Below are 27,142 nucleotides of genomic sequence, written 5' to 3'. Positions count from 1 at the left end.
GCAGTCCTGTGAGTGGTATCTGTTCGTTGTCTGTGGGACCCATGGCCCCACTCTCAGGGTCCAGGAGTGGACAGCCTGCTCCGCCGCCATCTCCACCTCTTCACCGAGTGTAGGTCAGGCCACCCTGAGGGGACCAAGCAGACCTCAGCCCTGCCCCTCCCCTAGTGCAGTGGGACTTGGCCTCACCCCGTGCCTGGGGCTTCCTCTGGTGCTGGCCACACCTGGTGGTCCCTTCATTTTGGCCACACCTGCCTCCTCTCTCCCACAGAGGCCCTTGCTGGCCTCTCCTTCCCACATGCCAGGTTCCAGGGTTGGCGCTGCCCTGGTTTAAGGCCCTGGACATGTCTAGGAGCCCAGCCCCCTCCCAGGGCCCACCTGCTGGCCTAAGCACCCAGCCAGAGGCCTCCTGATCACTGACCAGAGCAGCACTGCTCCCTGGGCTCGCCCACCCACACCAGTGTACCTGATCCTGCCCGTGCTGGCTGGCTTGGGGGGTAATGAGGCCCAACTTCAGATCCCACTCCCCGCAGCCCTAGGTTTGCTCCTGTGCTTGGAAGACAAGCCCAGCCCAGCCACGGCTGGCCATGACCAGGAGGGCAAACCCAGGTCAGTGCACAGTGGGCCATGCTCAGGCGCATAGTGGGCCCACGCTCAGGCAGGCCATGACCAAGAGGGCAAACCCAGGTCAGGTGCACAGTGGGCCACGCTCAGGCGCATAGTGGACCCACGCTCAGACAGGCCATGACCAAGAGGGCAAACCCAGGTCAGGTGCACAGTGGGCCACGCTCAGGCGCATAGTGGGCCCACGCTCAGGCGGGCCGTGACCAGGAGGGCAGCCCCAAGTCAGGTGCGCAGTGGGCCACACTCAGGCAGGCCGTGACCAGGAGGGCAAACCCAAGTCAGTGCACAGTGGGCCATGTTCAGGCGCATAGTGGGCCCACGCTCAGGTGGGCCGTGACCAGGAAGGCAAACCCAAGTCAGGCGCGCAGTGGGCCACACCCAGGCGTGCAGAGGGTCCCACTCAAGCATGCCGTGGGCCACGCTCAGGCACACAGTGGGCCATGCCCAGGAGCACAGTGGGCCCTGCTCAGGCATACAGGCCCCGCAGATGTGCTGCTGCTAAAGATGCACTCAGGGCACTTGGGACCAAACTGTGCATCTCCCAGAAAGTTAGATCTGGGGCCGGAAGTGCCAGGAGGCAGACTCAGCTTGTGTCAGGAAAACTCATCTCCACGAATCGGCTGGCACAGACATAAGCAGGCGGGCTTTGTCTTTGGTTTATAGATTTTATTCACCATTTACAACAGAGGTTGTTTGCATGCAAGTTGTAAGGAGGACTGTTTCCCTGCAGAGGGCAAACGGGGCCCGGCCGGCCCGTCTGGAAACGCAGGTTGGCGCATACCTGTTTGTCCAGCATGGTTTCCTGCCTGGCCCCCGACTTGCTAGAGCCCATCCTTTGCTTAATACTGTCTGGTCAGGAGGTTTCAGAACCCAGCAAGGAAGCTGCGCACTGGCACGTCTGTGTAACACCTCAGGAAACAGACTCCAAAATCAAGAAAGCCGCACACGTGTGTATTTTGTTTAAACAAAACCGTTCCTGTCTTCTCGGGGGCTTTTTAGGTGGCGGGCGGAAAGGGGAGCTGCTTGCCTCTCCACCTGCTTATCTGAACTTCCTTAAGGCAGGGCAGAGCTGCTCTGCATCGCCCGCTTCAGGCCTGCGTGTTTCTGCTCCTGGAGGGGTGCCACGAGCCGAGCCCGAGGAACCCGCCGCCAGCCCGGGCCCCTGCCGCCAGCCTGCAGTGCTGCCCCAGGACTTAGTTCCTCCCCCAGGGGACTCATTCCCCTCCTCGCAGCAAAGCCCACGCTTGGGCTGGAGGCTGCCGCCCAGCTTGGCGTCTCTTCTGCCGCAGCTGGCCCGGGCAGGAGGAGGGGTGAGGGGAGACGTGTGAGGTGAGGGGTGCTGTCACCTCCATCTCTGGCCGTGCCCTGCCCAAGGGGGAGGCACGAGCTGAGCAGGAGCAGGGACATCCACACCCAGCACGGCTCCAGGGGCGGGTGGCAGAGAGCTGAGAGGCTCCTAAGACGTTCCATCCCCAGAGAACCGGTCAGCGGAAAGGTACTTTACATCAGCGCCCCTCTGCCGTTCGTTGAAACCCTCGTCCCCGTTGTCTTCTCCACTCCTCACCCAGACGCCCAGGGGAAGCGGACAGACTGTCCTCATCACAGCTGGAGGTTAAACAAGACTCCCGAGGTTACACAAGGTCCGGGTAGAAATAGAAATCCGTCCCCCTCGCGGCTCCCGTCCACCCGTGGACCCCTTCAAGGACGCCCGGGGAGGGGGCGGCTCCTAGAGAAGGCCTGGAGGGGCTGCCGGGTGCCTCTGGGGCTCTGACCTCGGCCCCGGCTCGGGCATCTCTGGGCCCCAGGCAGCCGCGGCCGAGGGCACGTGCTCCCACTCTTGGCAAGGTCCACCTCCTACCACTGCGCCTTGGAGCCACGTGGGCAGGGCAGGCACCTGCACTCTTTGCCCAGAACTGTCCTCCAAAGGCTTTCAGGCACGGCCCCGCGGTCAGCACGAGGGTCCAGTGGCCCCTGCCCGCCCCGTGCCTGCGCTCAGCCACGTCCGCTGCCTCCAGCCTTGGCCAGACGGAGCCCCCTTCCCCGGCTCCCGCTCTTAGCTGGGGCTCTGAGCGGCGCCACCCACGGCCCCTCGGCTAAAGGGGATGAGACCCCGGCAGGCCCCGAGGGCCTCTGAGGCCCGGGGTGGCGAGAGAGGACCCAGAACTGGCTCCTCGTCAGGGCCCAGGCTCTGCGCGTGGGGGGCCCTGGGGCTGCCTCAGCACCTGGTCACTGCACCCCGCACCCCGCAGCCAGAGGCAAGGGCCCTCGCAGCCCACGGGGGGGTTACATCATTGTACAAAACAGCGAGACCCGAAGGAGCGGTGGACAGTCGGGGGGGCAGGGAGGGGCCGCGGGACACACTCTAGAAGTAAGCCTTATTGTCTACACTCGTTTTCTCAAACTTTTGTTTGAGCTCGGAGACCAGGGCTGAGCGGACAGGACTCCCCGGGGCCTTGGGCCTGGGCGCCTGCTGCGGCTGCTGGCGGGCGAGGGAGCCCGAGACGGTGGGCACAGTCCAGGGGGGCGGGGGCGGGGGCGCTGGGGCCCTGGGGGGCGGCGAGGCCCCCGGCCCGAGGCTGTCGCAGCTCCCACCGCCGGCCGGACCCTCCCGGAACACGAACTTGGCAGCGGCCCTGGCCCTCCTGAACTTGAGGCACTTGACGCGCACGGCGCGGGGCGCGGGGCCGGGCCGCCTGCGCAGGACGCGCCGCACCGGCAGGACCCTGCCGGACCTCTTGTTGCGCCAGAAGGTGGCGGTGGAGATGAGGACGGTCAAGGCGACGACGCCGGCCATGACGCCGGCCAGCACGCCCACCGCCTTCATGGGGTTGTCCTTGGTCTGCGCGAGGAAGGCGGCCACGGGGTCTCGGCGCAGCGTCTGGAAGAGAGCGCCCGGGGGTCGCGGCTGCTCTGCCGCGGCCCGGGGGGCAGAGCCGGGCGGGGGCTGCCTGAAGCCTCCGGCTCTGGAGCTGTCCAGGCTCGCGCAGCCCTTGGGGGATCAGGATCAGTATCGGCTTCTCGCCAGGAAAAATGCACAGACGCAACACACAGAGCGAAGCACACGGCGCTCCGGGAAAAGCAACAAAAACCCAACCCCGGCAGCTCTCCAGAAAATGCACAGCGACAGCGTGATGCCCACGAAGATCCGAAACCCACACACAGCCCGAGCCGTACTGTACGCAGCTCTCCAGAGGGTGCGCACGGAGAGCGTGACGCAAACCGTTCTCCGGAGAAAAGCGACCAGACTGGCGTGACGCAGATGACGGCTTTCCTATTGAAAATTCCTGTTTCAGCAGGACTCTGTTCTTGAGAGGCTAAGCCCTTGCTGGCCTTTGACTATGGGGAATCCATCTTCCCAAATGTCTCAAGAACCCCTTAAGTCGGGGGCTCTTAATTGGGGTCCGTGAGCTGGAATTGAAAAAAATCAGCTGACCTTTATTTCCTCTGACCTTGAACTGAAATCTAGTATTTCCTTCCCTTAGGAAAGTATGCAATAAATTACAGGCATATTCATTCCATATCACATTACAGTTGTTGCCTACCTCGAAAAATCGTTTAAGCTCATCCATACTTTGAAATGCCAGTAGTCGTTAGACCCGACGCTAGTGCGTTCTGAGAAGGGGTCTGTGGTTTTCATGGGACTGGCAGAGGGGTCCGGGGAACAATGCAGGTTAAGGACCCCTGCCCTAAGTGAAGGCTTTTGTCCAGGCACTGAGCTGAGAACTACATGTCATTTTATTTACTCCTGTCAACGCCTGTGCGCTTGAACCATCTGGGATGGCTTGGAGCTGTCTGGACCCCAGAAAAGCATGCTCTTACATATGATCCACTCCCGAGGGGCGATCCCGCTGTAAGGAGGACCTTCTGCTGAGGCTCCTTCGGCTGGGGCCCAGTCCAAGCAGGAGGGGCCTTAGTCCTATCACTGGAGTCCTTTATAAGAGAGTGAAATTCAAAGAGAGAGAGAGAGAAAGCGACAGGTAGCAAGAAGCTGAAAGGGAGCCAGGAGGAGAAGGAGACGCGGTGCGGCGGCTGCATGCCTTGCCGTGGGACAAGCCGAGGACCGAGGTCACCCGCAGCCGGCCCGGGCGCCGCAGCCCTCGGGGGCAGCACCTCCTTGCTGACACCTTGATCTGGTCCTTTCCCCAGCCTCGAAACCACGGGCGAATACATGCCTGTTGCTTAAGTCGAACCCTTTCACGGTATTTGCTTAAGCAGCCTAGGAAACTAAGACGGCACCATCACTCCCGTTTTACGGGAAAGGAGACGGCGGCCTAGCGGAGCGCAGGTCCGCGGTGACCAGGGCGTGCCGCTGGCGTCAAGCCAGGCGCTCCGAGCTGGCGACACAGGCTGCTCCCCTTTTGCAGGAGGGCTGGAGCTGGCCTGCCTCCCCGCCGGCCACGGCGCGCTGGCCCCCCACCGCACTTCCCGGCCCGGGCCTGGCGCTCACCTCGGGGTCCGTGATGTCAATCCTGAGCAGGGCCATGGTGCTGAAGGACGGGGAGCCGCGGTCCTTGGCCTGCACCTCCAGGGACCACGTGCCGCCACCGCCGGGCGTGGCGTTGCGCAGGGCCTCCAGCGAGCCCACGGAGCTCTTGAGCCGGATCTCGCCCGTGCGGGCGTCGATGTCGAACACGTCGGCCGGCTCGGCGCGGGTGATGGAGTAGTCCACCAGGTTGTTGGGCTCCTCCGCGTCCCGGTCGGTGGCCTGGGCACGGCAGGAGCAGACGGCGCTGGCCCGGGGGCTGCGTCCCGCACACGCTGCCTCGGCCTGCCTCTCACGGGGGGCGGGCGGGGGCGGCGGGCGAGGGGCGCTTTACCGGGGCTGGAAAGGGGTGCCCTGCCGCGCACCCGAACCCTGTCCACGTGTTGCCCTGTTCCATTCTCGGGACAGGGCTGGAGGGAGGCATTGGTAGGCCCATAGTGTAGATGCAAACACGGAAGCCTGGAGAAGCTAAGTGGCTCATCCAGAGATGGCCGGGGGGGGGGGGGGGGGGTGGAGAGGGGGCTGGGATTCAAGGCCAGGCTTGTTGGCTTTGCGAGCCCCTGCTCTCCGCGCGCTGGGACGACAGCGTGGCGCAGGGGGAGAACGCTTTGGAGGCCAGCCGGAGAGGTGAGAGCAGCCTGCCTGAACCTGACTGTGCTTCAGCGGTAAAGGGGCTTCTACCTCGGGCATTCCATGGGCTGGGGTGGGGACGGGGCTGTATAAAGACTGGCATGTGGTAGGAACCCAGTAGTGGAAAAGAAAACCCCATGTGACGGGGCCGCTTGCTATCACCGGACCAGGCTGTAGGGAGAGCCCTCCTGGCCACAGCCAGCCACCGCCTCCAAAGCCCACCTCAATTTTCACGGGGGTCCCCAGCACCATCGTCTTCTCCTGGACGCTCTGTCCAAACTGGGGGGAGTGGTCATTGATATCCAGCACCGTGACGCACACCTCGGCCAGGCTGGACCTGCCCGCCATGTCCTCCGCCTTCACGTAGAAGTTGTACCTGCTGGTGGCCTCCGCGTCCAGGCTGGCCCAGGGCTGGCTGGAGATGACCCCTGAGGATGGGTGGATCAGGAACCTGCCAGGCACAGGAGGCAGGCATGTGCACACGCACACTCCCATGTGCACACAAGGCACGCACATGATAATGCACACACATACACAGTGTGTGCACATGATGCGCATGCATGCACAGTGTGCACATATGATACACACATGCATGCACACACGTACACAAATGTGCGTACCCAGGCAGTGTATATGCACATGCTGCACACACATGTACATGAATGTGCAAAGCACATGTGCACACATGCATGCTTGTGTACACATGCACACAATACCTATGCATCTGCACACACATGCCTACTGAATACACACGTGCACAGGCACACACACACGCAGGCACCCCTTGCCTCTGGGAAGCATAACAGGCACCATGCGCTTCTTGGGGTGCCCGCTCACTCCTTCGGTCCAGTGGAGGTGGACCCACCCAACTACCCGCCCCTCACCAGTGGTGAGCCTCCTCTCCTGAACTGAGGTCTGTGCTCTCCTCTTCCCAGCCCAGCACTGCTGACCTGTCCTGGAGGCCACAGGCCCTAGCTCCAGGCCCTGATGATGGCCCCTCTTCTCCCAGACTCCCCAGGGAGGCCCCCAAAACCTCTGCCTTGGGCTCCCCACTGCTCGCCTCCAGCCCCCACCCGCTGCCCCCTGCCCCACCTGGGCTCCCACCCTTTCCAAGTGTCTCCCGCCTCCAACCCTTGTGCCTCCGCCCCAGCCTCCCGAATCCCCGGCCAGGCCTGCCAGGCCTCTGGACCCACTCACAGGTCTGCCCCTGGCCCGTGGATGGAGTATCTGACTTCGCCCCAGGGACCCGTGTCTGGGTCCACAGCCTGGAAGAGAGAAAGCTCCCGGTGGGCTCGGGCCCAGGCCTGCCGCAGCCGTGTGTCTCAGGGCAAAAGGGATTTGGAGGCCTGCCCTGGGACCCCAGTTTTCCTCTCAAACGCTGGAGGAAACAAGAGGTGTGGCTGTGGAAGGCCCTCAGGCCTTGCTGAGGAAGGGGTCCCATGCCCTGTCTTCAGGCTTTACACGTCCTCATTAGACTCCAGAAAAGCTATTATCCCCATTGTACAGACGAAGAAACTGAGGCGCTGGCCCCAGGACACAGCTAACGAGTGAGGGCTTGGGATGCACCCGGCACCCAGCTCTGTCTGGCTTGCAAGCCATGCTGGAGCCACTCCGCCCCCAGCCGACCCCCCGTCCCCGGCCAGGCCTCAACCCACCGTGACGGCCACCACGCTGGAGCCCCCGGGGGCGTCCTCGGGGATCCCGGCGGCGTAGGAGTGGGCGGCGAACGCGGGGGCGTTGTCGTTGGTGTCCAGGAGCTGGATCACAACGTCCGCGGTGGAGCTGAACCTCTCCGGGGTGCTCACTTCGATGGCCAGGAGCTGGCGAGGAGAGCAAACGGCCGTGTCGGCGCGGCTGTCCCCCGGCGCCCGCCCAGCCCGACCCCCGTCGCCAGCCGCCCCCTCGTCTGCCCTTCTGACTCCGAGCTGCCGCCATTCGCCGGGACAACACCGAAGTCAAGACCTCGTCAACCTAGGAATTCTGTGCTCTTTCCCCTAAAACAGCTGGCCAGTCTCGACGCCATCACTTAGGCTTTTCCCCACTGACTTGCAATGTCAACTCTCGTATATACTAAATTCCCATTGATATTTGGGCCAGTTTCTTTTTTCCCACTGTATATTCCCTTCCAGTCCCAATTTTCAAATTATTTTGCATCATGATGTAATTTAACAGCTCTTAGATCGAGCCCCTGACTTGTATTCTTTTTTTTTCTGAAATTTCCTGCCTATTTTGTGAGTTTATTTCTCCAGATGAAAACCAGTATAATTTTGTCAATCCCCCTCACTGCTACCCTCCCCCCACCAAGAAAATTCTGGGTAGGATTGAATTGGGCTGGCATTGAAGTAGTTCTTAAGAAGAACATGCATTTTAAAAGGCAAGATGCACCTTGACATTTTTGCCTTCTCTCTATCCCTTTATGAAATTTTGCTTTTTTTCATCATTTAGATGCCGCACATTTCTTGCTTTGGTAATTTCAAGGAATTTATCTCTCAGTTGTTATTGTAAGACAGAATCTTTTATTCTATTCTACTTTTTCATTGCTATTTTTTTTGTAGATAGGAAAAGACTGGATTTTGTGTGTTAACTTTGTAACTAATCATGTTAGCAATTTTGCTTTGTTTCTAAATTTTTCAATTATTTCCCTTAGGTTTTCTGAGTAAACAATTACATTACCTGTAAATAATAAGTTTGTCTCTTCTTTTCCAATGGTTGTACCTCTTGTTTCTTTTCCTTAATTTCTCTGAGTACATTACCAGGAATAATGTTAAATAACAGTGGTTGTAGCGGGCGACCATGGCTTGTTCCTGAGCTCATAGTACGCTTTTATCAAGTATTTCACCTTTAAGCTCAATGCTGGCTGTAGGTGTCTATGTGTGTGCCTATTTAAGTATAAATAACTGCATCAATTTAAATGCTATCAATAAGGTATTTATTTTCCTTTTATTACTTATATGTTCAGAAAGAACATGCATTATTTACATATATTTAGCATTATAAATAATTACAAATAATAGCAACAGAGTGTTTTTTTTCTGTTCTGCTAAGGCTTTCGTCAGGGTAGATGATAGCTGTCAAAGGCCTAGGAGAGAACATCCGTCTTGATAGCACTGTAGTTTTCCTACCTCAGCCTATTGATGGGGTAACTCACAGGGAGCATTTTCCCTGAAGGCCCCTTGCATCGCTGGTGATGATGGCCATTGAGAAGCCAAGGCGCCCAGTGCGGCTGCTGAGCAGGGGCAGGGGCTCTGTGGCCACTCCTCTTCTGCTTCCCTCCCACCCTATCCTCCAGGTCTGGTGAGCGGGGGAGAGAGGGCAGAGAAGAGGGAAGGAGGAGGGCAGGGGAGGAGGTGGCAGGACTGAATCCAGGACTGGTCTGCCCCCCATTCCGGACAGAGCACAGCACCAGCTACCTTGAGGTGAGCACCTTGAACCCTGCAGAGTCCGCGGGGACAGGGCAAAGAGCCACCTGCCTTGAAGATGAGCACCTTGACCCTTGCAGAGTCCGTGGGGACAGGGCACAGCACCACCTACCTTGAAGGTGAGCACCTGGACCCTCTCGAAGTCAACGGCAGCTGAGTTCTCCACAATGACGGTGACTTGGGCTTCATTTAGGACAGTCTGGGGAACCACTCGGAAGAGGCCCCCAGGGCCCAACAGCCGCAAATTGAATTTGGCATTGGCTCCCTGGACCAAGAGTTTGGAGAGAGAAAGTAGGGAAGAAAAGTGAGAATAGAAGTTCATCTTATATCCAATGCTGTGCGAGGAGCCTCTACGCACCCTAAGCTCTGGGAGGGGGTCTTACTACCTTGCTCAAGAGCTGAGGCTATCAACCCCCCAGCAGGCTGAGAGGATTAAACAAGGGGTAATGGGTTTTGAGGTGGAGAAAATGTCCAAATCAAGGCATGATCGAGGCGGTGCTTCCTTCCCAAAGTCCAGCTGCCACCGATCCTCGGCTCCTCTGCCACATGGCAAGGCACGTGGCGGCCTCTGCTGGTCCCTCCCTTCTCTTCTGGGTTTCTTTGATTTTGGCTTGTTTCTCTTTATCTGAATTTCATTCTGTTCTGAAGGACTCCAGGAAGAGGAGTGAGGCCCTCCTGATTCAGGTGGGCCACAGCTATGGAGGCGCCTCGTCTAAAGGCCCTCGTACACCGGGTCACACGCTGGGCATGGATTAGGTCTAAGAGCATGATTTTCCGGGCACAGACAGCCCCGCACCACCACAGGGGGTGATGTGTGCTCCTCAGAAAGCCAGTCCCGTGCCTGTGGCCCGAGTGGGACCAGGGCCACTGTGGATGGAATTAGGAAAAGATGAGGCCCTCTTGGAGTTGACCTTTACTCTACAGGACTGATGTCCTCACAAGAAAGGGAAGAGACAGACAGAGGGACAAGACAGCCCCGCAGGGATGGGGGCAGGTCCGAGGCTACAGCTCCCAGCCAAGGAAGCCCGGGGGGCCGCCGGCCGACCGGCAGAAGCCAGGGGGCAGGGAGGGGTCTCCCTACCCGCGGGGGGGGGGGCTGGCCCTGCTGGCGCCTCGGCCCCAGGTTCCTGGCCCCCAGGTCCGTGGACCGGCCGTTCCTGATGCTGTAAGCCCCTCGCGCCGAGTATTCTCTCTGGCAGCCCTGGGAACGAAGGCGGCAGCCAAATGCAGGGCCATCCCCGCGCCCAGCAGAGGCGACGGGGCCCGTGCACAAAAGCCGGCTCCATGTGCCGCGTGCAGAGGGTTTTCAACAGCTACCTTCTGGTAACATCTCTCCAACCTCAAAGTTCCCATTTCATCCACTTTCAGACACAACTCAGCGTTAATCATGCTCAGTGTTACGCCGCCATCACCACCACCCATCAGCAAACCGCACGGGGGTTTCTGCCGGACGGGAATCTCTCCCATCTCCGTCTTGGTGACACCCTCTCGCCTCATCCATTTTGTTACCCGCCTGGCCCCACGGGACAGCAGGGAAGGCTGATGTGCAGCCAGTTCACTTTGGGATCTTGGCCATGAGGTCTGTAAGAGGGCAGGGAGGAGGGCGGGGAGGAGGGAAGAGAGGAGGAGGAGGGAAGAGAGGAGGGCGGGAGGAGGGGGAAGAGAGGAGGGCGGGAGAAGGGGGGAAGAGAGGAGGAGGGCGGGAGGAGGGGGGAAGAAAGGAGGAAAGAGAGGAGGAGGGTAGGAGGAGGGAAGACAGGAGGAGGACAGGGGAGGAGGGAAGGGAGGAGGAAGAGAGTAGGAGGGTGGGGGAGGAGGGAAGAGAGGAAGAGGGTGGGAGGAGGAAGACGGGAGGAGGGTGGAAGAGAGGAGGAGGGAAGACAGAGGAGGGAAGAGAAGAGGGCGGGAGGAGGAGGGTGGGAGGAGGGTGGGGAGGAAGGAGACAAGGGCTGCACACCTGGTCTGAGTCGTTGACGGTGATCTTGAGGCCGCGCAGAATCTCGCCGTGGGGCGGGTGCTCGTGCATGGACAGGTGGAACCTGTTCTGGGGTCCGTCCTCTCCGTAGAACGTCGGGGGGTGGTTGTTGAGGTCCACGAACCTGATGGTGACGGGGGCTTGGGCCCGGGCGGCTGGGCCCCCCACAGCACTGACCTCAGTCGCCTGGGGTGGGACAGGGAGGGCCGCGTGCTGGGCGGGCGACGAGCATGGCCAAGGCGAGGAGGCCGCGCTGCACTTACAGCCACCTCTTCCGCCTCGCTGGCCGTGATGGACCAAGCAGCTGCGGTGGGGAGCCCACGGGGCCGGGACCCGAGAACCCCGGGCCCACCGCCCCAGAGGGGCTGGGTCCTGCCAGCAGTGTCAGGCTGCTGCACATCCTCCCACCTAGAGCCTCCAGCAGAGACCCGAGTCCTGGCTGACGGCAGCTGCAGCCTGTGAGTGCCCGACACAAGGGCCCAGCCAAGCAGCGCCCAGGCCTCTGACCCACGGAAGCCTCGAGATGCCGAAAGCGCCTTGGTTTAACTCACGGACTTTGAGGTCATTTGTTACGCAGCAGTGGGTAACGAATACAGGCTCCAGAGCGAGGGCTGAGTGCCCGCACCTCACGAACGCTGGGCGCATGCCCCGGGAGCCTCTCCGAAGGCCCCTGGCTCTGCAAGTTCACTCCAGTCTTACCCGTCCTAAACGACCCTCCTGGCCCCCAGCCCCTGCCCAAAGCTGCTGCCCTAACTCTCCCTTCTCACTGGGCTCTCCATTTCCTAGGCCCTCAGTGCTCACCCCCGCCCTATCCCCAACCCGGTGGAGACACGTCGTCCTCAGCACCCCCATGCCAGCACTGCCCCTCACCTGCGCGAGGGGTGCTCCCCGCAGCCTCCCCGTGCTCCCCTGGCCTCCCTCGCTGCTCCTCCTCCCCTTCTTGGCCTCGGTGTGCCCCGTGCCTGACAGCCGGGCCACCAGCTCTCTCCTCCACACGGCCATCCTGCCACCGGCCTCGTCCCCTCCCACGGCTATCAGCGCCCCGATGAATCTCCCCCCAGTTCCAAACGTGTCTGCCCACCTTGGGGTGTTTCAGCTCGACTGCCCCAGACACCGAAGCCCATCACGGCCCCCGATGGCCCGGGCCACCCTGCGCAGCAGCCGTCCTCCTGCGTTCCGAGGCGCCCGCCTCCCTACCACTGCGCACCGCGTCCGTTCCTGCCCCCCCACCTGCTCCCCGCAGGGCCTCTTCTCCCGTCACCTCGACCCCGTGGCTCTGTCCCATCCATCCCTCCCACCCGAGGACGAGGCTTCTCAAACACCAGGCCTGGGCTGGGGCCAGAACCGCCGGGAGCTGGTCAAGGGCAGGGCCCTGAGCCTGACCCCGGGCACGCTGAATTATACCGTCTCCAGGAGTGGGGCCTAGAAATCTTTATTTTCAAGCTCACCAAATTTGGGAACCCCACTGGTCGAGAGCGAGTTTCCTAAGAGGTGCTTCTGGACCTGCTCAAAACGTTTCAACGGCTCTTTACTGTTTTTCAGCAGGATAAACTATACAATTTGGGGGGCCCAGGGCAAAATGACAATACGGGGCCCCGTCCAACGGTCTTGACGCATGCTAAGAGCTGCGGCTGCGCGTCAAGCAGAGGTCCCTGAGGGCAGGGCCCCCGATGGCCCGCCCTGCTCTGGGAGAACCCCGAGCTCTCCTGCAGGGCCCGCTCACCTGGCCCGGCCCGGGGACCCAGCTCTTCTGTTCTGGTCCCTGCTGCGTCCCACGGCCCCTCGCTGGTCCCAGACGCTCCCTGTGCTCCCCCTCAAGCGTCATTCCCTGGGATTTCCGGGCTCGGGGCTCCCCCCCTCCATCTCCCAGCCCCCACCCACTGCCCTTCACCCCTCCCCCAGGGGTCCAGCACCCACACGAGGAGACGGAGGGCCCAGGGGGTACCTGCACGTGCAGCTCATACTCCTCTCTCCGGAGCTGAGCAGGGCTCCGCGTGACCGAGATGGCTCCGGACGTCTCGTTAATTTCGAAGTCTTCCCGGCTCCCTGTCACAGAGCAGAAACGCGCCCTGCAGTTCTGCAGAGGGCCACGGGGGGCGCAGGGGAGCCGTGCCAGGCAGGTGGTCTTCAGGACGGTGATTCTATGGTCTATGCTTTGTCAACCAGGAGACAAGTCTCAGAGCCATTAAGGAACTTGCCTAAGGCTGCACAGCCAGGGCAGAGCTGAGGCTGGAGCTCGCTGTGTCTGGGTCACAGGTGCCATAACGCTTCCCCTCTTATTCTCTTAGGTTGGCGTGTGTGTGGTTTGTGTATGTGCGAGAGAGAGAAAAGGAGAGAGAGGTAGAAGGTAGAGGGAAAGAGAAAGGGAGGAAGAGAAGGAAGGAAGGAGAGAAGAAAGCTGAGAGGGGAAGAGACAGGAGAGGGAGGGGGGCAGGGGGCAGGTGAGAAGAGGAGGTGGCGGTGGCTCGTAATTGCGCCACGATTTGCAGGGCTGGTGGGGAGGGGAGGGGCTGAGGGCCTGCGGTGAGCTGGTCCGAGCTGCTGAGGGCGAGCGGGCACCAGGCATGCCCCAGGGTCGGGGCTTGGGGTGGGCACACAGGCATGGGCATGGGTCAGCGCCAGGAGCGATGGCCCAGCCTGCAGGGACCAGCCCCCGAGGGGCTCAGAGCCCACCCCAGGGACCTCGGCCAGCTCAGGGGCTGCCCAGCTGCCCAAGAGCCAGCAGGTCTCGGCTCATCCCCATGGTGGGAAGTCAGCTGCCCACTTAGCTTGTGGGCCTCAGTCTCCCCATCTGTACACAGGGCTCGTAAGAGGGCACTACCTCATCTCTATTTAATTCATCTAATCCAGCTGTGTGCTCTGGGGCAAATGATTAAAAAGAGTGAGAAGAACCATGGGGGCGTAAGGAACGTTGCCTCCTGCTCTCGTCCATGAGTCACCACCCGGGTCCCTCCCGGTCCTGCGTCCTGGACGCGGTGACAGGCCGGGACGGGGAGGCGCGGCGGGGAAGCCGTGCGGCCTCCTGCAGGGCCCAGCCGGTCTTCTCCACCCATCTGATACGCCTGCTCCTAGGGCTGTGGCCTGGGGGCCCTGGAGAGGCTGGGAGCTTGGCCTGGCCCCCCACGCGGTCCCCACTGCAGTCGGCGAAGGGCCCCCCAGAGCCGCCCCGACTCACCGTTCACGAGGCTGTAGAGCACGTGGTTGGGGGCGCCCCGGTCTCCGTCCACGGCCACCACCGTCAGCACCTCCGAGCCCTTGGGGCAGAGGGGCAGTGCCTGAGGCTCTCCCCTCCCCAGACTGCCCCCACCAAGGAGAGGAGGTGCCCCCGGCCCCCGGAAAGAGGGCTCTGTGGGGCCGCGCTCTGCCGGGGCCTCTCAGCACCCCCGAACCCCCAGGGCTGAGCCCCGGCCGGCTCCTCCTCCACCGTGGGCAGGGTCCGCCCAGGGACACCCCGGGGCCTGCTCCCCCCTCCCCCGCCCCCGCTCCCCCCCCACTGCTGTCCTGCCCCTTCCCTCTTCATCCCCCAGGGGACAGGTGGGAGGGGGCCGGTGCCGAGACCCCCAAAGGCAAGCTCAAGAATGAGCGCAGGGGACACAGGAAGGAGAGGGAGTGGGACGCGGGGACGAGGGTGAGGGCTCGCTCGGTGGGGTTGGCCGAGCCTCAGCGGCCGGGCCGAGGAGGGGCCCCTCGGGGGTGGCCAGCTGAGGAGGGGGCTCGGGCATCCCCAGGGCTCTGGGGGCAGGAGCAGCAGCCAAAGCCTGGGGGGCGGCGATGTGCCCTGGTGGTGGGGGGCGAGAGGGAGCCGAGCGGCCTGCGCGGAGCACGAAGGGGCCTCGGTGGGCCCGGCGCAGACCCCTGGTCGGGGGGCGGGGGACAGGTCCCAGGCTGCGGAATTGCGGCCGGGAGGCGTAGAAGAACTCCGCCCTCGTGAGATAGTGCTCCCCCCTCGCCGTGCGAGGAGGGCCCCTCCCTGCCGGCCCCCAGCCCCCTGCCCGTCTCCCCCGCCCTGTGGGGGTCCGTGTGCAGCTGGGCGGGGCCGCGTGGTCCTAGCACCCAGGAGAGGCTCCGCGCACGAGCACGCCGGGAGGGAGAGCCCGACGGCGCAGACCCAGCCTCCCCGCGGGAGGGGAGCGCAGGCGCCGGCTGAGCTCCCCAGGGAAGGCGGGGCGCGGGGCGCGGCCACCCACCGGGCGCGTGTCCTCGTACACGTAGCCGTAGTAGGGGGTGCCCACGAAGACCGGCGCCACGTCCTGCACGTCCCCCACGCTGACCGTGACGGTGGCGGTGGCCGAGAGCACCACGTCGGCCCCCCGGAGCCTCCCTCCGCCATCCTGGGGGAGGGCCGCGGGGGAGAGGGTGGGACGCTGCGCCCTGGCGCCCACCGACCCCGACAGGGCCCGGCTCCCGCCGCTTACTGGCCGCAAGGCCGGCCCCTCGCCCAGCCTCTGTCTGCCCTTCGGCCAGCGCCTCGCGCGTGGGGGGCGCGCAAAAGCGCTCCCTGGACGCATCACGTGCCTCTCCAGGGGAGTAGGTGCGAAACGGCAGGACGAGGGCAGAGCCAGCGCCCACGCCAGCCCGGCGCCCTGGGGGTCTGACGGCTGGAGACGGGGGTGCGGAGCCGGGCCCTCCCGGGTGGGCGGGTGGGGGGCTCGGCCTCCCGGTGCAGGCTGCGGTGGGATGGCCGGTGGCCGGGACGTGACCGGCCAGGGCCTGCGCGTGAACGCAGACGCTGGGCCTCTGGGCGTGGCTGGGGCCGAGTGCCCACGCCGGGAGAGAAGCCACGTCTGCTGAGCTCAGGTTCCACCCCGTGGCCTTTAGGAAGGGACGGACGGAGGCCAGTCCCGGGGCTCTGTGTTGTCCTCACACGACAGATGAGGACACAGGCTCAGGGAGAGAAGGGGGGCCAGGAGTTGAGGCTCAAAGTCCAGGTCGGGGGAGGCCATGGCTGGGGACCCCTTATCTCTGATCTTGCCCAGCAGACCCTGGCCCGCCAGCCCCGGGGGTGTGGGCAGAGCCCCGGCGGCGTGCCCATCCTCCCCACCCACAGGCCCAGCCTCCCTGGAGTGCGTCCAGGTGGGGCCCCTCCACCCAGGTCACAGGTGGCCTCCATTGCGCCTCCTGCTCTGCCAACTGCCCCTGCCCCAGGGCAGACCTGACTCGGGGCCAGTCCGAGGGCAGCTGCCCGACCAAGGCCAAGGAAAGCCCTGACGCACCCCCTGGCCGCCCCCCCCCCCGCCTACCTTGGCGACCACGGTGACAAAATGGGCCCGTGCCTTCTCGTAGTCGAGGGCGGCCCCTGCCCGCAGCCACAGCACTCCGCTGTGGCGGTCCACGGCGAATTTGGTGGAGCGCAGGTTCTGTCAGAGAGAGGGGCGGGCTGGCACCCCGAGAACCCCAACTGCCGCTGCGCGGGGGTCCTCCTCGCAGGAACCCCGGCCCTGGGGCGGAGGCTCAACTTCAGGGCACCCCGCGTTCCCCGCGGGGCTCTCAGGCGTTCCCAGCCAGCAGGGCCTCCGCTCTGCTCTCCACTTGGCTACGAAACAAACCAGGCTCACGCGTGCCAGCGGAGTGCCAGGGAGCAGGAGAGGGGCTTCGGGGCCTGCCGAGGCCAGCAGGCAGGGGCAGGGCCAGGAGGGGCCGGGGGGTGGGGGCAGGCGACGGACGCCTGGAAGCCTGCTGAGCGCGGCCCGGGCTTTCCGGGCGTGTAACCGCCAGGACGACCCAGGGAGGGCAGGCTGCCCCTTGGCACGCCGGGTTCTCCAGAGCCGAGCCCCAGCCGCACTGCTTTGAAAGTGCCAGGAGGAGGCTGCGTGGAGCGGGCCGGGGCGGCATGTCCCCCTTCGGCCTTCTCCCTATGGAACGTTCTAGGCCCAAAGCGCGCCGCCTTCTGCTGCGGAAGGGGCTGGGGCAGTGCGGGCCTGGGGGGACGAGGGTCTGTCGCAGGCCCGCTCACGCCCCGCCCACCGCCCGGCTTCCTGGGGCAGAGGCCGTCTCTGAGGCCCTGGGAGGAGCAGAGGGGCTGAGCCACAGGGCCTGGGCGCCGCGGGGGGCTGCCGGGCACCGCGGGGGGCTGCCGGGCGCCGCGGGGGGCCGCCCGGCACCCCGCCTACCTGCAGGAAGTAGGTGACGCTCCCGCCGGCGCCCGTGTCCCTGTCCACCGCCTGGACCCTGAAGATGCTGCTCCCGGCGGGCGTGTCCTGGGGGTCACAGCCACGGAGGTCACCCGGGGTGGGGGGGGCACAGGGCGGTGCTCGAGCCTGGGGGCACCCCGGGGACAGAGAGGGTGCAGGAAAAGAGGACGACGAGGCGCGGGAAGCCGGGCAGAGAGGCCGGGCCCTGGCCTCCAGAAGAGAGGGAAAGTCAGAGGGCTCAGGCCCATAAACATGACCCGTCAGGCGAGTGACACTGAGAGCGGCAGTGACCTGGTCAGGCCACCCCACTCGGAGCGAAGTGCCGTGTACAGCAGGAATGAAATACTCCTCGGACCGAATTAGGAAACGTTTGGAACGGCCAGTCCCTGGGAGGGCGAGGGGTGGCAGGACAAGCCCCTGCACTGGGGGGAGAGCCGAGGGCTGTCCCCGGAAGAGCCACTCAGCAGCGCCGCAGGCGTTCAGGCTTTTGCGCCCAGTAATTCCAAGTCTTTGTATCTTAACGAGATAATCTTACCTACAGAAAAACAAAAACGCTTTGTGCTCAGAATTTTGATGTTGTGTACGACAGCAAAAAAACAAAAGCAACCTAGATATTCAAACATAAGGGAATGCTCAAGTAAATAATGCCATGTTTCACTCGTTGGAAGCTACTCCAGGAACAGCTAACCAGACTTTACAATCAACAGGGGGAAAGCTTATATAGTAAATTAAGGGAAAACAGGGCACAAAATGCATATATTTAGTATAATCACAACTGAATGGAACAACGGAAAATTAAACCCTGTAAATAGAAACAAGACTGGAAGGAAATGCGCCAAAATCTTAAGTAATGCTGTGACAAATTTGGAAGGATTGAGGGTGATTTTTCAAACTTTTCCCGTACTTTCCCATGCGTCTCAATTACATTTGTACAACGCACATAAATTATTATAGTATCGCCGAAAATGGTACATAGATGAGCGCGCGCGGGAGCGGGGACGGGGAGGGGCAGGCGCGGAGGGTGGGCTCCCGAGGCAGCGTGAGCAGGGGGAGCGTCCCTGGCCTTGGGGTGCCCACGCAGCGCCTGGCGGGAGCCCTGGCCCCCTCGGGTGGGGGCCCTGCGCGGCCGAGAGTAAGGAGCCTCACGCACCTCGGGGACCTGGACAGCGTACGGCTCCTGGGTGAACCTGGGGGCCTCGTCGTTGGCGTCGGTCACCAGGACCAGGACCTTTTCTGCCACCTGGGAAGGGACAGGAGTTGGTGGCCACACCTCTCCTGAAGGGACGGTGGCCTCTGACGCCCCCGATAGATTAGTCCACCCGTCCTTCTGCCCCCCCTCCTTTCTTTCATTCCTTCAGGCAACAAGCACTGTTCAGCAGCAACTCGGTGCCAGCACTGTGCTCGGTCCTGGGGACGGAGGAGCCGGGCAGCAGAGTGGGGGTGGACGCGTAGAGGGGCAGGGACCAGCTGCAAGCAGAGTGGAGATGGGTGGCCACAGCGCAGGCCAGGCACGGGGGCTCCGAGCGTGCCGCGCCCCGGCCTCACGTGGCCCCTGAGAGCAGAGTCCCAGGCTCCTGTGAACGGCAGGGAGGCTCGAGCCCGGGCGGTGTGGCAGGTGGGAGGGCAAGGTGTGCACAGGCAGAGGGGAGGGGGACGAGATCCTGGTCAGCGAACAGGTGAGCGTGTGTGGCTGGACGGCAGGGTGGATGTGGGAGAAAACGCCGGGGCAGCTGGTCTTGTCCCGTGGGTCAGCCGAGAGGGCTTTCTGAGCCGGGTGGGAGTGGGTTAGGGTGGAGGGCTCTGGAGGCTGGAGACCCTGTGGGCCAGGGCTGGGGGACAGCGGTGGCTGTGGGGATGGGGAGGAGCGGGGAGGAGGGGCCTGGGTGCCCAGGTCAGCTCAGGCACCTGCAGGTGGGGGCAGGTCAGAGGAGGCAGCCGGGAAGACGCTGAGGGATGTGGGACGGATCTCAGCCCTCCATGCCCTCTCCTGTCCCGGGCTCTCGGTGGGCACTTGGGGGCAGATCTCACCCGCCCCTGGCTGGGGAGGAGCTGGGCTCGGGCTGCACTCACCAGGCTCAGGCCGTCGGAAATGCTGATGATAGCTTCGATCTCATCCTCTCTCTGGGGAGACAGGATTGGATGAGCGAGGGCCCAGGAGCTCGTCCTGCCCCATTGAATGGAATGAGGGTGCACGGGCGTGCCAAGACGAGGCTGGGGGTGCCGGGGTGCCCGCCTGGCCCAGGCTACCACCCCCAGAATGTGCTTTGGGGCTCTGTGTGTCAGGGTCCTCATCGACCCAGAGGGACTGCTGAGGCTTCGACGGAAAACACTGCCCCGCTCGGAGAGGCGCTGGCCCCAGGAGCTGCAGGCTCCAGGAAGATTCCGCTTCCCTTCTCCCCCCTTTAGTCCCCTTACCTCTCCCCTGCCTCTCCGAGCCACCAAGGTCTGCCCAGGGCCAGCCCTGTGACACCTCAAGTGCACCCAAGACGGGGTGGGATCTCCTGGGGAGGCCTCCAGATCCCAGGGGGCTCAGTCGCCCCCAAGAGCGTCCCTGGCCTCCCTCTGCCCTGCTCGTGCCCAGGGGGTCCTGGAGCTGAGACTGGGATGTGCAGCCAAGGAGGCCCCCCAGCTTGTGGGCAGGTCAGAGGGCCCCGACTCAGCCTGCTCTCAGCCCCTCTTCAGAGCCCTGGCCCTCTGAGGTTCTGCAGGGGCCCAGGACCTCTCCTAGGACGGGCTTACCAAAGCCTCGCGAGGCTGCTGGAAGGCAAAGTGCTAACGCGAGTTTTATTTTTAACTGAAGGTGCTGAAAAAATTAGCAGGGCTGACGGCTGCTCCTTGGGAGCCCCGCTGTGCGTTCGGCCAGCGGGGGCAGTTTAGCAATCCCCCTGAGCGGGCTGTCTGGGGGTCTCCCTCTTCCCCCTCGCCCCACAACCACTGGTTTCTCGGGTCCCTTGAGGTCTGCCTGCACGCGGGGCGGCAGCCCTCCCCGCACCCCCGTAGTACCTCTCGGTCCAGCTCTTCCACCAGAGTGACGTTTCCAAAATTGGGGTCAACCGAGAAGACGTTTCTGGCGCTGGGGTCAAAGCTGATGTGGTAGGAGATGGGGTCCCCCTCGGGGTCTGTCCCGTTCAGAGTGTACACGTGTGTGCCTGGCGGGAGACACGGGGACAGCGCTGGGCCCTGGGATTCAACTGGCCCTAAAACTGGCAGCTGCTTATAAAGTAAGAAGCTTTCCAGCCTTCTTCCCTCCCCTCAGCCCGCCAGGCATTTCAGCCTCTAGGCAGGGGTACCCTGCAATCACGGAGGGGGTCACTGGCTGAGCCTGCCCTTTTCCCCCCTGCCCAGTAACACTCCTCTTCCAGGAGCAGAGGTTGGGGACCCCCTGGGCCCAGGGCTTCTGCTGTGCTAGACGGAAGGGGCCATTAAGGCAGGAGGAGTGACTCGGGATCAGGGTGCAGCGCTGCACCCCATTTTAGGGCTTCCTGAACTGGCACCTCTTTCTCTCGCGTGTCCTTCTCCCCTGGGTTCCCAAGCCCCTTGGGGTGGGGCAGAGGCAGGGGGTGTCCCTCTCTTGGCACATCCTGGTGAGGTGGATATTCTCGGGCCCTTTTAAATAAAGCCTAGAAACCCGAGGCTCAGAGAGGTGAGCCAACTTGCTCAAGGCGGCACAGCCGCGGTCCTAGCCCGCCCTTCGCCCCGCGGTGGCCGGGTCTCCGGGTCCGCCTGGCGCGCTTCGGTCGCCATGGCAGCCTGGAGACTTCACCGCAAACACTGGCCTCCCGGGAGCGCGCGGAGCCGGGCGCTCGGCCCCGGGATAGGTTGGCAGGAATCACGGGGTGGGTCCGCGCGTGCAGGGGGACGCGGGCCGCCCCTGGGGAGACCCGCGGCGGGGCGGGGTCCGGGCTACCGACCTACGGGGGTGTCCTCCGGGAGGCTGAACAGCGCCATGTTGCCGTTGGTGCTGCCCACCCCGTTGTCAAAGAAGTGGGGGGCGAAGTTGGCCTGCGCTGGGAAGAGAACACAGACGGAGGACAGATGCCCCCGAGGGACAGGCTTCGCCCTGCGCCGTCACTCCGGCCCGGCTCGTGGGCAGGCGGCGCTCCCTCCCCAGCCAGAGCGCCCCGGGGGACCCGGCCGGGTCCCGCACCCCAGCCCCCCGCCAGGGCACGGCCTGCGCTCGGCGTGCCGGGCACACGCAGCTTCAGGGGCGATTAGAACCCAGGCAGCGGGAATCGCGCCCCCTTCGCAGGCAGACGGGGAGCCGCGCGCAGGGAGGGGCGGTGGCCCGCCCAAGGTCACGCGGCGTGGTGGCCGCAGGGCAGGGGGAACGGGCCCTCCCCTGCCCCGCGCAGCCTTCGGGGCAGCCGCCAGCCCCCTGCCCTGCTTCCGGGGGTCTGGGGCGCAATCCCCCGGCTCCAGGGTACGCGCGTCTGGAAAAGCGCCGGGAGCACCCAGCCGCCCGCTGGGCCCGAGTCGCGCTCCGGAAGCGAGCCGTCCAGGACTGGGTCCCGGCGTGCGCCCCGCTGGCCCCGGCGCCCACCCCCGGCGCCCACTCACCCAGGCAGAGGCGCAGCAGCCCCAGCGCCAGGGCGGCCCGCGCGCCGCAGCTCATGTCTCCGCGGGCGGAGAGGGTCGCTCGCCGCCGCCGAGGCCGGGCGCAGGAGCGCGGAGCGTGCCCCGGGCCCGCGACGAGTGCGGGGACGGCAGTGCGGCTGGCGGCGGGAGGGGGCGCCGGGCGGCGCGAGGGCGCTAAGCCGATGACACGCTGCGCGCAGCTGGAGCGCTCCCGCGGCCGCCTGGTGAGACCAATTAGGGGCACGGAGCCGAGGGCCCGGCGCCCCGGGAGGTGGGAGAGCGGCAGGGAGGGGGCAGCTGCTCCTGGCCGCGCCCCCTTCTCCCCTGGCCCGGAGCGCAGGAGCCAACAGCCCCCAGGTCCCCAAACAGCGGCACTGGGGAGGGGCCCCCGTGCCGCCCCTAAGCGGTCCCGGGTGGGGCTGGGGATCCACCGCAGTTTTCCTTCTGAGATTTTGGGCGTCCTCCCCCGTCCCCGCCCCCAGACCCCCGCAGTCCAGGCTGTGAAACAGCAGTAGGGAAATCGCCCAGACTCAGACAAGAGGGGTCCTTGGAGGGCGCAGGGGGGAGGGGACAAAAGTGCATGGAGCGGCTTGGGTGGAGGGTCCTGCTGTAGAAATCCAAGAGGGACCCAGGACTAGCTGCCCCTCAAGGGGTGAGGAGCTGTGGAGACCCTGCTCCAGCTCTCAGAGGGGGTCGGGCCCTGTGGGGTCCACAGGTGTGGGGGCAGCAGGGTGGACTTCGAGTCTCCACTAAGAAGACCCACCCAGAGCATCCAGCCAGGGGTGAGCGGTGGGGGTTCCCAGGGTGCCTCTCCTGCTCCCCCACCGCAGTGGGAGGCTGGTGACCTTGGAGGAGGGGCAGGCCCACTTTTTTTTTTTTTTTGAAAATCTTTTATATTTTTTTAAAGATACATAGATAACACAAAATGTTACATTAAGAAATATAAGAGGTCCCCACACGCCCCACTCCCTACACCCCCCGCTCTTGCCACATTGACCACTTCTTTCATCACTGTGGCACATTCACGGCGTTTGAGGAGTGCCTTTTGGAGCACTGCTGCGCAGCATGGGTTATAGTTTATGGCGTGGTTCACACTCTCCCCCAGTCCATTCAGTGGGTTATGGCAGGATATGTAATGTCCTGCATCTGTCCCTTTAAATCATTGAGGACAACTCCAGGTCCCAAAAATGCCACAGTATCACACCTCTTCTTCCTTCTTCCTGCCCTCAGCAAATCCCGTGGCCACTCTCTCCACATCAATGACGTAATTTCTTCCATTGCTAGAGTCACAATAGTTCTATAGTAGAACACCAGTAAGTCCACTCCAGTCCACAGTACATTCCTCTATCCTGAGGACCCTGGGATGGTGATGTCCACCCCACCTCTAGGGGGCTTAGATCCCACACGGCTGGTGGATGGGATTCTGCTTGCAGCTGTGGGCTCAGCTCCCAGGTGTGGTGGCTGACCATCGTCACCTCCCGTTAGCTCACCTGGGTAAGTCTAACGAACCAGAGAGTAGGGGTTGCATCTCTGCTCAGACTCAGGGCCCGCTCTTCAAGGCTTCTAGGGAGAGGGCAACACTGAGGGCAGATTTTAGCCCTGTCTTGGGACAGTCTCACTAACAGAGCGGGCCAACAGGGCCATGGACTGCCAACGGGTAGTGAGCTTCCCGTCCCTGGGGGGCATTTAGGCAAGACAAGACACTGTTATGGGGGCCATGGCCGGCTGATGGCCAGGAGAAGTGGTGAGCCCAGGACCCTCCCTGGCTGCTAGGAAAGTTCCCTGGGTGGACCCTCATCTGGCCCTGCCCTGGAGGGGGGCTGGCCATGCAGCCCACCCTCATCTCCTGGCCAGGTCATGGTGTGGCCACTTCAGACCCAAGCTAGAGCACTTCCCGGGATGCCCCTGGGAGGTGGCCCCTTTGCTCCCCCGAGGGGCCTCTGATATCTGGGGTCCCAGTGTTCCAGCCCAGGCCCTGGAGGGGACAGACACCCCCCCCCATCTCCGGGCTTGGCCTCTGTGACCTGCAGTTAGCAATGACCAGCGGTTTAGAGAGGAGAGAGAGGTGACTCGGTGGTCGCAGTATGTCCAGCAACATTGGGGCCAGCTAGCCAGAACCCTCCCTGCCGAGTCCCCTTGGACCTGTCCCTTTGGCAGCAAGGATGCACTGGAAATTGCACAGGAGTTTCTGCATTTTTGCTTTACAAAGCCTGGGGCAAAGCCGAGGCTAGCCGCCCACAAGTCCTGCACAGAGACGAGGCGACTGAGGCTTGTCGCACACCTCCCCCCCCCCCCCCCCCCCCCCCGAGCCAGAGGCAGCACCAGCAGGTTCCTGGGACAAGGGTCCTGCCAGCGTGCTGAGAGGCGTCCTGGGCTGGAGCTCTGCTGTGCACTAAGCAGAGCCCTGCCCACCCACCTCCTCCGGAGCGTGGCCCGCCTGCCCCCTGCGATGCCCAGGCTCGGTGCTGGGCGGCAGCCCGCTTCCCAAGCTGGGGATCCCCTCCCGAGCTACCCGAGGCCCTGCCTGGCCCACAGCTGAAGGAGCTGCGGGCTGCCGCTTCGTCCCAGGATGCTGTCCCTGCTGGCCAGTGCACCCGACCCCGGTGGCGATGCTGACTCGGCCACGGCGTTTGCCGAGGTTGGCAGTGTCCCTTGCCTGTGTTCACCCCTTGAGAAGGCAAGACCTAAAAGAGGGCTTTCCCCATCAGAAGGGTGTTTTTTTCCTGGCCTGTGTCTTTGCAGAGGTGCAACTGGCTCTTGCCTTGAGACCTTGACAGACCCCCTAAAAGACGGTGCCCTGAGACCTTGACAGACCCCTAAAAGACGGTACTGTCATCTATTTACTTGGCTGGCTGTCTTCCCAGGGGCTGTGAACCATTCAGGGAAGAGGCTGCGTTTCATTCATCAGTTGCTTAAGAGCCAGCCCAGAGCCTGGCACATGGAGACTGGCTTTGTGAAGAGGCATCCAACAATGCCAGAAGCCTTGGTTCCTGGACCCCATTAATAACTGGCCTTTGGCAAGCTCCTTCCCTGTCGGCCCATAAATGGGCAGAGTGCAGTATCTGGAGGTTACAAACTGAAGTGCCTGCTGTGCCAGGCAGGTCACGGAACCATGTGAAGTGACTGGGTGGGAGACAATAGGGTGTGGTGGGGCCTGTGGTGCATATGTAAGTGTTCACATTTATTGCACATTTAAACGTTGAGCTGAGCAAGCAAAGTGGTTGTGTGTTGATGAGGTCAGGGACCTTTTCAGTGCTGCCATCTTATAACTGGACACTCCCTGCCCTTCTGGTTCAAGCAGGGCAAGTCCAGAGGAGCCATGCAGTTTGGCAGAGGTTGAATAGCAGATTAGTGCCAAAGACCTTTTCCAGGGATGGAGTTGTTGATAGCACATTGCCAGGCTGCTAGTAAACAGGCGAGGTCGAGTCAGTGCCAGGGAGGCCAGCCTAGGGCGCTGGGCACACCCAGGTCCCGGAAACTTTATGATGTTCCGAGTCGGGGAAGCAGCTGCAGAACCGGTGAGGGAGTCACGTAGGGGCCCTGCATGGTCCCTCGCTGGCAGGGCACGGCCTCTGCTGGGCTTTGGGAAGGCCTTAGCCCAGATGCCAAGTTCAGAGGTCAGTCAGCAGAGCTGGCAGATTCAGGGGCTCCAGGTACCTGGGGTGCCCAGCAGGAGGCCGCAGGGTGGCTGGGCGTGAAACTCTGCGGGGACCCCATCCTGGATGGGGGCAGGGGGCTGGGGGCGGAGCCTAGGCCATTTGACCCTGTGCAGGCCTGGGTCTACTTAGTTGGGGCAAAGGAGGTCTCTGATGACAATCTGGCTTCTTTCCCGCAGCTGGGCATGGTCTTTTTATCTTATTTACTCTCACCCTGTGACAGGCAGTCTTGGCTGCATTTAACAGATGGAGAAACTCAGGGTCTGAGAGGGTCTCTGACCTCCCTGATGTCACGCAGGGGCACAGGACACAGCCATTATTTGAACCCTCATCCTTCTGCTGAGCTGTGCTCTGTCAACTACACTAGCACCCTGCCTGGTGAGGGGAGCGTGCCGGTCGCCACGGAGTCTGTGTGCTTTTCTAAGGAGGCTGCTTGGCTTCCTCAAGGAGCCATGTAGGGTGATAGAAGCACTCCAGTTCGATTCTTTCAAAGTCACCTCCAGGTGTGTGGCTTTCCTTTGATGCTAACAGGGTCCCCAGGCTCCCCCCACCCACCCACGTGGCTTTGTGCTCTCCCTGCAGACTCAGGCTGCCCTTTGAGATGCGGCAATTCCACCACTAGGAAGGTTGAAAAGCCTGGGGGCAAGTCCTGCGGGCAGCACCCCCCCCCCCCCGCCCCCGGGCAGTGGGAAGGAAAGTCTGTGGTCTCTGCAGGGAGCCCCTGCCTCCCCAGGGCCATGGGGCTGCGCGCTCTGGGGCGTCTCCGATAGCTTAGGAATGGATCCGGGGCTTTCTGTCCCCTTGGAGGAGGCGGCGCAGGGATGTCCCCCACCTCTGGGCTGCGCCACTGCCCTCCTGAGAAGCTGATCTTCCCTCGCCCCTCCCCGAGGGCTGGGGGCTCTGAGCTGCCGCCGCAGTCCACCCTCCTTACCTGCCCTTCCGGCCGAGGACCACACTGGGTCTTTTATTTGCGCAGATTAACTATCTGGCCCTCTGCGTGGAAGAAGCTGAGGCCTCCCGGGTAAGGTGCCTTGGGCCGTGGCTTCTACCTTCCGGCGCTCTCTGCCGTTCCCAGGAGGGGCTCAGATCTGTGCTGGGATGCAGCCTTGGAGTTGGTCCTCTGGGCGAATCCCACATCCAGAAGTTCAGGATTACGCTGTTTCCCCCTCCCCTCCCCTCCCCTCCCCTCCCCTCCCCTCCCCTCCCCTCCCCTCCCCTCCCCTCCCCTCCCCTCCCCTCCCCTTCCTTTTCTTTTACTTTTTTTATGGCGTGGCGTGTGGAGAAGGGCCAGGGACGAGGATTCAGGGGTGGCCCGTGCTTGCCTGGCTGGCAGGCGAGCATCTCGCCTGGCAGGGGAGCCCCCGGTGAGGGTCCCGCACAGTGAGCGCTCATCGAGGACCTGTCCCCGCCCCCCAACAAGCCTGTGAGGCCACACGACTGGTCCTGAGAAACCCCTCTAATGTGTCCCTCTGTGCCCCCCCACCTGCATTCTCTTCTGCTTACAGATCCCCATGGTTCTTTGTGGCCCTTGGGCTAAATCCCAGACACCGGGCGGTTCTGGGGCCTTCCACGGCCCAGGCTTGTCCTCAGCTGTACCTCAAGCCCCATTGTGGCTTCTGGGGCCTGGGCTCTCCTCCAGTGGTTCAGGCTCC

At 63.1% G+C, this 27,142-nt stretch overlaps 1 protein-coding gene across 2 annotated transcripts; it reads right to left on the bottom strand.

Annotated features, from left to right (window-relative positions):
- Positions 1-1,272: 1,272 nt before the first annotated feature.
- Positions 1,273-22,060, bottom strand: CDHR1 (cadherin related family member 1). 2 transcript variants are annotated; one of them, XM_058299395.1, is made up of 18 exons: positions 21,817-22,017; positions 21,171-21,266; positions 20,263-20,408; positions 19,330-19,380; positions 18,410-18,499; positions 17,239-17,325; positions 16,369-16,485; positions 15,316-15,459; positions 14,304-14,382; positions 13,074-13,174; positions 11,111-11,314; positions 9,266-9,418; positions 7,390-7,554; positions 6,932-6,999; positions 5,957-6,185; positions 5,069-5,326; positions 4,441-4,551; positions 1,273-3,499 (listed from the first exon to the last, which is right to left on the bottom strand). In XM_058299395.1, exons 1-18 carry the CDS (start codon positions 21,869-21,871, stop codon positions 2,984-2,986), a joined length of 2,670 nt encoding a protein of 889 aa, XP_058155378.1. In that variant the 5' UTR covers positions 21,872-22,017; the 3' UTR covers positions 1,273-2,983. The 2 variants fall into 2 exon arrangements, with proteins under 2 accessions (XP_058155378.1, XP_058155379.1); XM_058299396.1 differs by lacking the exon at positions 4,441-4,551 and having other exon boundaries at positions 21,817-22,060.
- Between the last annotated feature and the right edge of the window lie 5,082 nt (positions 22,061-27,142).

The sequence above is a fragment of the Dasypus novemcinctus genome, chromosome 6 (genome assembly GCF_030445035.2).
Source record: "Dasypus novemcinctus isolate mDasNov1 chromosome 6, mDasNov1.1.hap2, whole genome shotgun sequence".
NCBI classification, from domain to species: Eukaryota; Metazoa; Chordata; class Mammalia; order Cingulata; family Dasypodidae; genus Dasypus; species Dasypus novemcinctus.
Note: the sequence above shows the minus strand (reverse complement) of the source record. Positions and strands in the feature narration are given on the sequence as shown.

Excerpts from the sequence above, each read along its gene's own strand:
- CDHR1 (XM_058299395.1), bottom strand. The coding sequence starts at position 21,871 with ATGAGCTGCGGCGCGCGGGCCGCCCTGGCGCTGGGGCTGCTGCGCCTC. Across the intron at positions 9,419-11,110 it reads CCGTCAACGACTCAGACCAG|GGAGCCAATGCCAAATTCAA; the intron begins GTGTGCAGCCCT and ends CTCTTGGTCCAG. Across the intron at positions 7,000-7,389 it reads CCAGCGTGGTGGCCGTCACG|GCTGTGGACCCAGACACGGG; the intron begins GTGGGTTGAGGC and ends TCTCTCTTCCAG.